Source organism: Oryx dammah, unplaced genomic scaffold (genome assembly GCF_014754425.2).
Source record: "Oryx dammah isolate SB20612 unplaced genomic scaffold, SCBI_Odam_1.1 HiC_scaffold_21, whole genome shotgun sequence".
NCBI lineage: Eukaryota > Metazoa > Chordata > Mammalia > Artiodactyla > Bovidae > Oryx > Oryx dammah.
Window position 1 is genome coordinate 19,684,591 of NW_024070205.1, and position 12,159 is coordinate 19,696,749.

At 37.5% G+C, this 12,159-nt stretch overlaps 1 protein-coding gene across 4 annotated transcripts in view; it reads right to left on the reverse strand.

Annotated features, from left to right (window-relative positions):
• CEP350 (centrosomal protein 350) overlaps positions 1-12,159 on the reverse strand; it is a 153,715-nt gene that overhangs the window by 53,802 nt on the left and 87,754 nt on the right. For all 4 annotated transcript variants that reach the window (XM_040263872.1, XM_040263873.1, XM_040263870.1 and 1 more), the window contains 4 exons: positions 9,509-9,678; positions 1,742-1,938; positions 921-1,105; positions 366-453 (listed from right to left, as the gene is read on the reverse strand). In XM_040263872.1, coding sequence (XP_040119806.1) covers positions 366-453; positions 921-1,105; positions 1,742-1,938; positions 9,509-9,678 — 640 coding nt within the window. The remainder of the gene's footprint in view (positions 1-365; positions 454-920; positions 1,106-1,741; positions 1,939-9,508; positions 9,679-12,159) is intronic.

Consider the following 12,159-nt stretch of genomic DNA (forward strand, 5'->3'; position numbering starts at 1 on the left):
TTGTCAGTTTGGAATTCAGGTAACTTAAAAGTCTATTTAGGGAAACAATGACTAAAAAGTTAAGCCAACTAGACTCACAAATATCATAATTTTTAAAATACACATATCAAAACACAATTGTACAATATTTTACACAGCAAATGAAAGCAGAAAGTTTGACTTAATATGGTATTCTGTTAGCAGTGAAGTACAATCCTAATTTAGAAGAAATACAGTAGGCCATTAAGCAACTCTTGCAATTATAGTAGTAGGCATAAAGAGTGGTTAATATCAACTAAATCTTCAATGAGGTAATAAGAAAAAAAGATTAGGCAAAATAATAGATTTCACAATGTAATTTGTCCCCTTTGTTTTTCCTAACATACCTTTTCTTGCTGCAACCTTAAGAGCAAACCACGCTGTTTCTTCCGGAGTGGGGGCATTTTATCATCTTCACCTTTATCTCGTAGATGTCTGCAACCATTCCCATTGAGACAAAGTTAGTTTACATTCCTATTCTAATATCAAGAATTCTCAACCCCTTAAAGTTTTTAAACCATTTAACATTTTCAAATGTAGAAAACAGTTGCTTCATCCATCAATTCCTATCCCTATCCAATATTTTATTGGATATGTGATATAAGCAAATCTTAGACTATGTCCTTTAAAGATAGAATAGCTTTGAGAATCTATAACACAATAAAGTAATTAAGCATAAAATAACAATATAAGAGTCAGTTAAGTGATGAGAGAAATGCAAAGAGAATTTATATAAGTAGGAGGTCTTAAACACATCATGATTTAACAATGACTGCTATCCTTCTAGCCTGAGAAACAGGATTGATCAAATTAAATGAGGAAACAAAAACATCTTTAAAAACAAAGCATTTCATGAAAGGAGAAACTGAACAGTCAAAATTATGTTCATTGAAAGAACTTACTTTTTCTGATGCTCTAACCAGGCTAATTCAGCTTTAGTTTTCTCCTTCAAGGCCTTTTCACGGAGACGCAGGAGTGAAGACTGGTGAGCTGCTCTCATTTCCTCTTCTTTCATATATTGTCGAACCATCTCCATAGTAAATTTAGAAAAGCTGTCTTGTCCTCCCGAGAATGGCATGCTCAGCTCCTGAGTTAGAGAGTTTAAGTCATCTTGATCACTGTCTATACCTTTTGGAGTTTAATTAACTTCATTAAAAGAGGTATGCACTTATAAAAATAAATTATGTATATAGAAAGGCTGCCAACCATGTTAAAGAACATTTTTCAAAAAAAAAAAAAAAAAGGCACATGAGAGAGAAAGTAACACTCAACTGCTAATTTATTCACCCAATAAAATTTTAACAAATAACTAGAGTAAGTCAGGCACTGTCCAAGGGATATAAAGATGGTAAGAATTTGTCCCTGTTATCCAAAAGGCTTAAAATTTAATAAGAAGAATTATATAAATGCAATTTTTTAAATGGAATAAAGTATTGTAAGACTGAAGTGAATGAAAAAGCTAGGACTTAACTTTGGCTCACATCCTCAAAGGTCTTATGTATTATTTCGAGGAATATGTTTGTCAGCTACTTTATAAGGAAAGAAAAGCTAAATTCTATACTCCTCCCCACCCGCTCCCCCCCAAAAAACCAAAATTGGTACCTTAGGAAAAATATTCTGGTAGCTGACAACTGAGGTGAAATACAAAATGATACTTCATACCTTTGAGAGAGCATATCCACAACTATATATGAAGTATCTCCACGGGTAAACTGAAACACACCTTGGCAGAGGACAGTGTAGTCTTTTCTGGAGAAGTTTCTTCATCAGAGTCATCATGATGGCCTCTTTTCTTTTCCATGTTAAATCTGCGATGACTCTCAGAAGGTAGTAAAGATCGAAATGATTTTTCTTCTATTTCATCTTCTGTCATGGATTCATCAAATTTCAGGGAATATTCTGTTGCAACAGAAGTTGAATCTAAAAGAATATGGAACAAGTAGACGTCATCATTACAAAAGTTTCAGTAGATATTCAATTAGTAGCCCCTGTTGCATCTTTACAGGACCATCTAACAAATTAAAGAACTGAACACTAGTTATTAATAGGCACGGAATAATAAGCAAAATTCACTCACTTTACAAACAAGAAACAGAAAAAAACCTAAAATATCTAAAAATACTAGTACAAGAAATATGGCAAAAGTGTAATGTACTTCACATATAAAAAGCTCTTATAAATCAATCAGAAAACCAGTCGATGGGGTCACAGAGCTGGACACAACTGAGAAACTGAACAACAAATACCCCTACAGAAAAATGAAAAATTGCCATGATATGATGCTTCACAAAAGAAATATTAAGTTTTTTTAAAAGTTTTTAAAAAAGATTAACATGACTAGAAGTCAAAGAAATGCAAATGAAAAAATTTTTAGAAATTCCTCAATCCCATCCTTAATTAAAAACATAACAGCTCTTTTAGGTTGGTTTCTGTGCACCTTTGACATTCCCCCTGCCCTTCCATCCTTTCTTTCACTTCATATTTTCCCTGTATAGTCTTAGAGTCAGTCATTTCTCCAAAGAGCTCTGGTTTCTTTATTGGAGAATATTTAGAAACCATAATCTTGGCATGGTTATCCTTAAAACTACTAGGACATTGTTGCTTGTCCACTCTCTCTCAGTGGACAGAGCTACTCTCTTCACTCTCAGTGGAGAGAGTCAAGTAATATTAATAACTGCAGGTATACTAACCCATCTACACACACACACACACACGTTCCTGTATACTAACCCATCTACACACACACACACACACACACACACACACACACACATGTTCCTGTATACTAACCCATCTACACACACACACACACACACACACACGTTCCTGTATACTAACCCATCTACACACACACACATGTTCCTGTATCCATCCACCCATGATCCACACACACACACGTTCCTGTATCCATCCACCCATGATCCATACTGATGTTTCTGACTCTAATCCTGTATCACAGGATTCATTCTAGTCTTCCTTTCTTGTACGTCTATAATTTCTATCTCCAACACTGAGAAATTTATTTCCCACAATTTAACATCCATTTACTTATCTGTTCAACCCCAACAGATATGAAAACAACTGTAAACTGTCCCTCTGTGAAAAACAAATTTACCAACTAGAATACAGAGTTTTTGTACTATTCCTTTTGTATTTAAGCTTACAATTCCTACTGGAAAATACCATTTTCCAAACTTATCTGGGCCAGCTCCTTTTCCCTCCACCCCCACCCCTTCAGTGTGGTTACGCTATTCATTTGTACTGCAATTAGGCTGATTTTTCACAGAGTGCATTCCATCCTGGGATCTCCCTATTCCAACATCCCGGTTGGTGTGTATGTGTGTGTCTTTAGTTTGCATACGTTAAAGCTTACTCTTTGTAATATACAGTTTTAGGATTTTGACAAATGCACATAGACAGTACATGTTGAACACACAATACCTTATTATGTAACAGCTGTTTCACACTAAAAGTTCTTCTGTGCATCTCTTTGTAGTCTATCACTTTGTCTTCCACTTGATACCTGGGAAATATTCATCTGTTTTCCACCCCTATAGTTTGGTCTTTTCCAGAATGTCATATAAATGGAATCATACAATATATATGATTTGGGGGCTTGCTAGCCACACTCAGTAAAATTGATTCGTGTTGGTCCATGAATCAAATTGTTCCTTGCTGAACAGTATTCTACTGCATAGATTTAGCAGTTTGTTCATCCATTCCCCTCATGAGACATATTGATTACTTCCAGTTTTTTAGAAATTTTGAATAACGATGCCATGAATGTTAAACGTGTAGATTTTTGTGTGGACTTAAGCTTTCAGATCACTAGGTAAACACCTAGGCATATGACTGCTGGGTTATTATAAAATACTGTGAATATGTCATCCAGAGGCACCATGCCATTTTACAGTCTCATCAGTGATGAATTCAAGTTCCTGGTTCCCAGGATCCTTGCCCCCACTTTGTTGTTATTTTGGATTTCAGTCATTCCGACAGGCAAGTTACACTATTCTCACTGAGATTTTAATTTTCATTTGTATGTTTTCTTCAATGAAGTATCTGTTTAAATCTCTGCATATTTTTAAACTGGGTTGCTGATTTTCCTGTTGAGTTTTAAGAGTCTTTTATGTATTCTGGAGATAAGTCTATTATCCAATATGTGTTTTTGTACAAATATTTTTTAACAGTCTGTGATTTTTCATTATCTTTATTTTTCATTATCTTTCATTATCTTAATAATCTCTCTCACAGAGCAGAGTTTTAAAAATTTTAATAAAGTACATCTTGTCAATTTCTTCCTTCACGGATTGTACTTTTGGTGTTATATTTAAGAAATCATTGCCAAACCAAAGTGACTTAGATTTTTTCTTGTTTTCTTCCTCATATTAGTTTTCCAAAGTTTTAATTTCTTTGGATCTTGGCTGCCCCATCAATTCTAGCCACCTTAATCTTCTACAGGCATGTTCACTGTTGGATAGCTCTAATGTCTCATCCCACAGAATCCCAGAAGTCTGAAAGCTTTCCTTTTTCATCCTGTCTCTTGCCCTTTAATCCAAACCGGTTGTATCTCTGCTCATATAATCCCATCTGTACTCCTGGCTTCAGCTGAACACGCTGAAGTGGCTGATTAAATCCACGGGCAATTTCTTTATGAAGTAACTGTCTACTCGTGCCCTTAGTGTTCTCTCCGGAACTCACTTTCTCCTTTTTTTACAACATGCACAGGCTGAGAGTTTTCCAAATCTTCAAATTCTGGTTCCTTTTTGCTTAATAATTCCTTCAATTTATTTCTTATTTCACATTTTACTATAAACAGTAAGAAGAAGCTAGGCCAGGCCTTCAATGTTTTGTTTAGAAATCTCCTCAGCTAAATACCCAGGGTCATCACTTTTAATTTCCACTTTCCACAAAACGTGGTCCATTGGAGAAGGGAATGGCAAACCACTTCAGTATTCTTGCCTTGAGAACCCCATGAACAGTATGAACAGGCAAACACGTATGACACTAAAAGATGAACTCCCCAGGTCAGTAGGTGCCCAATATGCTACTGGAGAAGAGTGGAAAAATAACTCCAGAAAGAGTGAAGAAATGGAGCCAGAGCAACACCACCACCCAGTTGTGGATGTGACTAGCGATGGAAGTAAAGTCCGATGCTGTAAAGAGCAATATTGCATAGGAACCTGAAAAGTTAGGTCCATGAATCAGGACAAATTAGAAGTGGTCAAACAGGAGATGGCAAGAGTGAAACATTGACATTTTAGGAATCACTGAAATAAAATGAACTGGAATGGGTGAATTTAACTCAGATGACCATTGTATCCACTACTGTAGGCAAGAATCCCTTAGAAGAAATGGAGTAGCTATCATGGTCAACAAGAGAGTCCAAAATGCAGTACTTGGATGCAGTCTCAAAAATGACAGAGTGATGTCTGCTCATTTCTAAGGCAAAGCATCTGATACAACAGTAATCCAAGTCTATGCCCCAACCAGTAATGCTGAAGAAGCTGAAGCTGAATGGTTCTATGAAGACCTACAAGACCTTCTGGAACTAACACCCCAAAAAGATGTCATCTTCATTATAGGGGACTGGAATGCAGAAGTAGGAAGTCAAGAGTTACCTGGAGTAACAGGCAAATTTGGCCCTGGAGTACAAAACGAGGCAGGTCAAAGGCTTTTGCCAAGAGAACACACTGGTCATAGCAAACGCCCTCTTCCAACAGCACAAGACAAAACTCTACACATGAACATCACCAGATGGTCAATACCGAAAACAGATTGATTATATTCTTCACAGCCAAAGATGGAGAAGCTCTATACAGTCAGCAAAAACAAGACCACGAGCTGACTGTGGCTCAGATCATGAACTCCTTATTGCCAAATTCAAACTTAAATTGAAGAAGGTAGGTAAAACCAATAGACCATTCAGGTATGACCTAAATCAAATCCATTATGATTACACAGTGGAAGTGACAAATGGATTCAAGGGATTAGATCTGATAGAGTGTCTGAAGAACTATGGACAGAGGTTCGTGACACTGTACAAGAGACAGGGATCAAGACCATCCAAAGAAGAAGAAATGCAAAAAGGCAAATGGCTGTCAGATGATGCCTTAAAAACAGCTAAAAAAAGAAGAGAAGCTAAAGACAAAGGAGAAAACGAAAGATATACCCATCTGAATGCAGAGTTCCAAACAACAGCAAGGAGAGATAAGAAAGCCTTGCTCAGCTATCAGTGCAAAGAAATTGAGGAAAACAACAAAAAGGAAAAGACTAGAGATCTCTTCAAGAAAATCAGAGATTCCACGGGAACATTTCATGCACAGATGGGCATAATAAAGGACAGAAATGGTATGGACCTAACAGAAGCAGAAGATACTAAGAAGAGGTGGCAAGAATATACAACAGAACTATACAAAAAAGATCTTCATGACTCAGATAACCACGATGGTGTGATCACTCACCTACAGTCAGACAACCTGGAATGTGAAGTCAAGTGGGCCCTAGGGAGCATCACTACGAACAAAGCTAGTGGAGGTGATGGAGCTATTTCAAAGCCTAAAAGATGATGCTGTGAAAGTGCTACACTCAATATACCAGCAAATCTGGAAAACTCAGCAGTGGCCACAGGACTGGAAAAGGTCAGTTTTCATTCCAATCCCAAAGTAAGCCAATGCCAAACAATGTTCAAACTACCGCACAACTGTACTCATTCCACACACCAGCAAAGTCATGCTCAAAATTCTCCAAGCCAGGCTTCAATAGTACATGAACCATGAACTTCCAGATGTTCAAGCTGGTTTTAGAAAAGGCAGAGGAACCAGAGATCAAATTGCCAGCATCCACTGGATCATCAAAACACCAACAGAGTTTCACAAAAACATCTGCTTTATTGACTACGCCAAAGCCTTCGACTGTGTGGATCACAACAAACTGTGGAAAATCCTTAAAGAGATGGGAATATCAGACCACCTGACCTGCCTCCTGAGAAATCTATATAGAGGTCAGGAAGCAATAGTTAGAACTGGACATGGAACAACAGACTGGTTCCAATTCAGGAAAGGAGTACGTCAAGGCTGTATATTGTCACCCTGCTTATTTAACTTCTATGCAGAGTACATCATGAGAAATGCCAGGCTGGATGAACCACAAGCTGGAATCAAGACTGCCAGGAGAAATATCAATAACCTCAGATATGCAGATGACACCACCCTTATGGCAGAAAGTGAAGAGGAACTAAAAAGCCTCTTGATGAAAGTGAAAGAGGAGAGTGAAAAAGTTGGCTTAAAGCTCAACATTCAGAAAACAAAGATCATGGCATCTGGTCCCATCACTTCATGGGAAATACACGGGGAAACAGTGGAAACAGTGTCAGACTTTATTTTTTTGGGCTCCAAAATCACTGCAGATGGTGACTGCAGCCATGAAATTAAAGACGCTTACTCCTTGGAAGAAAAGCTGTGACCAACCTAGGCAGCATACTGAAAAGCAGAGACATTACTTTACCAACAAAGGGTCTGTCTAGTCAATGCTGTGGTTCTTTCAGTAGTCATGTATGGATGTGAGAGCTGGACAAAAAGAAAGCTGAGCACCGAAGAATTGCTGCTTTTAAACTATGGTGTTGGAGAAGACTCTTGAGAGTCCCTTGGACTGCAAGGAGATCAAACCTGTCAATCCTAAAGGAAATCATCCCTGAATATTCATTGGAAAGACAGATGCTGAAGCTCAAACTCCAATATTTTGGCCACCTGATGCAAAGAACTGACTCACTAGAAAAGACCCTAATGTTGGGCAATATTGAACGCAGGAGAAGGGGAAACAGAGGATGAGATGGTTGGATGGCATCACTGACTTGATGGACATGAGTTTGAGTAGGCTCCAGGAGTTGATGACAGACAGGGAGGCCTGGCGTGCTGCAGTCCATGGGGTCGCAAAGAGTCGGACACAACTGAGTGACTGAACTGAGCTGAACTTCCACAAACACTAGAACAAGTTCAATTAACTTCTTTGCCACTTTTTACCAAACACTGTCTTTCTTCCAATAACATGTTCCTTGTTGTTGTTTAATCACTAAGTGGTGTCCAACTCTTTTGCAACCCCATGGACTGTAGCCTGCCAGGATTCTCTGTCCATGGGATTTCACAGGCAAGAATACTGGTATGGGTTGCCATTTCCTTCTCCAAGGGATATTCCTGACCCAGGAGTCAAACCCACGCCTCCGACGTTGGCAGGTGGGTTCTTTACCATTGAGTCATCAGGGAAGCCCAAGATGTTCCTTATTTCCACCTTTATCAGACTCCATCAGAATCACCTTTTATATATATATATATATATATATATATATTCCTACCAATAATATCTGCAGGGCAATGTGAGCTTTTTTTTTTGCATGAACCTCAAAACTGTTCTATCCTTTACTCATTATCCAGTTTCAAAGCCACTTTCACACTTATAAAGTATAGCAGCACCTCACTTCTAGGTACCAACATCTGTATTAATCAGCTAGGGCTGCCATAATTATAGACTACTGTACCCCTATATTAGGGCTTCCCAGTGGTAAAGAACCCACCTGCCAATGCAGGGGACATGCAAGAGACACTGGTTTTGATCCCTGGGTTGGGAAGATCCCCTGGAGGAGGAAATGGCAACCCATTCCAGTATTCTTGCCTAGAGAATCCCATGGACAGAGGAGCCCCTCAGGGTATGGTCCACAGGGTCGCAAAGAGTCGGACACAACTGAAGTGACTTAGCCCGTGCCCCTATTTTATACTCACTATAAAATTTATAAAAAAATATATTTAAAGGATGAATAAATTTAAATGTTTTCTTCTTACTTTCCAAAGACTGTCTTGCCCATCCTGCTTTGAACAGTTTTAGACTATCAATCAAAAACACTGCTTAATGAAGTTATTTAAAAGCATATCTAAAAATGGAGGCTGTTAATTTGTTGACTTAACGGTGCCATTTGTTGCCAAATTTTATTTTCTTTGCTGTATTATTTACTATTCATGATTTGACAGGTGTACACGTTTAGTTTATGATCCAGGAGGAGTTAGATAATGAATTTATTCTAATTAATATATCTGATGGCATCATCATTTATAAGAAATTATATCCTTACTATATTGTTTAAAATTTAAAGGTCTAACAATGTATTTTCCTTCTTACGGTCATGTTACATACCTACCATAGGAGAAAAGTAATTTTTTTCAGTATTGAATATGTATTTTCCATTCAGGTGCACATTCTCCTAGATTTGGTTTTGCCTCCCTTTAGGATCATGACACACTATCATCTGAAATATCAGCAAGGTTCCTGGCATGGCACATCTGAAACAGTTTTACCTGAACACATTTAATATCAAACATGAAACCTATCTGTAATATCACCATGTTCTAACTATATTAATTAGCTCAGTCACAAATATCTCAAAGGGTTCTAGAAGCCTCCCCACATAAGTAATTACACATATATGTGCAAACAAAGTTACCTTTTTCATCAGGAAGAGATGGTACACTATCACTTCGAAAAGAATCATCAGCAGCGGTCTGAACCCGTTCGTCAATAGAACTCTCCATCTTTTCACCATGATGTTTCTTCTCATTTTCCTTAGAAGATGGGACTGAAGGGCTTTCTTGACGGCTGCTACCGCTACTACTCCTGCGTAGGCATATGATGGAAACAAATGAGAAAAAAAATTAAGGTGACAAAATATGGATATAATTTCAAAGTAACTTATTTGACCAAGGAAATGTGCCTTATGATCAAGATTTGAAACAATGAAAGATTTAAAACATAAAAATGCCACTTAGACATAAGTCTGAGAAGAAACTATTTTAGAAAAGATGAGTAGCAGAAAAGAAGGTTTCACTTTTAAATAGTAATGATGGGGAATCACTATTCTCAGGCTCTCATTCCCTTTTCGCCTTTCATTTTAAAATCAATCTACTGAGAAAGGGGGCTTCTACTTGCTGTTTTCACTTCCTTACTTTTCATCAACCTCATAATTTACTGAAGCCTGCCTCATTTCCCACCTGTTCTACTGGAACTGTTCTTGTAAACTCTACCTAAATTCTAACTGTCACATCCAATAGATAATTTCTTTTTCTACATCAGGTGATATGAATCTCTTATCTCCTTCCTTTAAAAGCTTGCTAAGCAAATGTAGTAAAATGTTAACACACTAGAGTAATCTGGAGGAAAGATATTTGGGAAACTTGTATTATTCTTACAATGCTTTTGTAAGCTTGAAATTATAACAAAATTAAATGATAAAAGGGCTCTCCTTTCTTATATTCCCTGACTCTACTCCCACCTGCTTCTCTCCCTACCTCCCTAGCAAGTTTTCCTGTATTTCTTTCACTTCCTTTTAATTTTTCTATCTTTTCTTAAAATGATTGTGCTTCTTAGGGTTTTGGTTTCTTTCTCCCTTATGCTATATACTCTCCTTAGACAATCTTATGCATATCTATAATTTCTACTGCTATCATCTGGAGTAAGCCTCAAGTCTGTGTCATTAGCTCTGCCCTTCTCCTTACTTTAAGCCTCAGGTTTCCAAATGCTTAGTGAACTTGTTTTAAAGTTTAGTATTTTCCTTCCTCCCTCTTTGCTTTCCTTAATTTATCTACTCACTAAATATAAATAACGTAGCCAACCATGAGCCAAGTTTTAGGTCCCCTGAATAAGCTATTTCCTTCCTGTGACACACCCTACCATTCCTCTGTGCTTAATGAATTCAAAACTCAGCTGAAGTAGCATTTCTGCAAACTGTTTGTAGACCCCTTCTCTACTCTCAAGGAGGGTTTGGTCACTTCTTTTTCTGTGTTTATGCTGTGTGTACAGACTTCTATGATGGTACTTATCAGAATATTACATAATTATTTGTCTGACTTAATAAATGTTTTTGAAAGGATAAATTGTATAATAAAGCTATAAGGTAAAAGAATGCAAGAGACCACAAGCACTTTGGAATCAGTAGGGTATGCAGTTAATCTCAATTCTTCTACTTAGCAGTTATGTGCCAATCATTCACTCAATAAACATGTAGTAGACTGCCTACCTATGTACTTGGCATATTGCTAAGCTCTAGGGACAGAGGAATGACACAGTCTTCATTAGCCTATCAAGAAGTGTTAGTAAGGATGTGGAAAATCTTTATATTCCTGGTGAAAATGTAAAATGGAACAGCTATTTTGGCAAAGAGTCTGGCATATCATCAAGATGTTAAACAGAGTTACAATTCCTTTCCCAAGTATATACCCAAAAGAAATGAAATATATCCACCCAAGAATTTGTTCATGAGTGAATCAGTACACAGTGGCACCATTCACAAGGGCAAAAAAAAAATGAAAAAAATCCTAAAGTCCATCAACTGATGGATAAATATGGGACATCCATGCAATAGATCATCTGGCTATATAAAGGAAAAAAGTACTGACACATGATAGATCAACTCTGAAAACATTATACTAAGTCAAAGAAGCCAGTTCCAAAGAGCCACCTACTAAATGGTGCTATTCATATGAAATATCCAAAATAGACAAAAATCCATAGAAAACAAAGAGTAGATAAGTTGTTGCCAGAAGCTGGGAAAGAAGGGACATATGAGCTGACTGCTAATGGGCATAGGGTTTCATTGCAGGGGTGATGAAAATGAAGTCCTCAAAGAGCTCTAAGTTTAGTCTACAAGTAATAAGTAAAGGAGTAAGAATATAGAAGCTGGTAATGGCTGTAATAGTTACACTTGGATTGCTGTGGGTGAACACAGAAGGGATCTCTAAAGCAGATGAGGGGCTAATACTGATTCTTAAAAGGGAAGTAAAACTACAGTAAATAGAATGGAGTAGGGAGGGTCTAGAAAGAAGGGACAGCATAAATAATGGCACAGGAGAGAAAAAGAGCAAGGCTCTTAGAGAAATGAAGTAGTTAGAACTAGTAAAATATGGTAAGAGGGGAAATGCCAAGTGACAGAGCTGGAGATGGACTAAAGGCTTAATAACAAAGGGACTTCCATGCTATACTAAGCGGCTCTGAGGAAACACTGATGTTTCAAAGAGGTAAATAACCAATTGGCTGCAAATTTTCAAACAATCACTCTGGTTGCCATGTGGTTAATGACTAGAGCAGGGAAAGGTTAAAGGA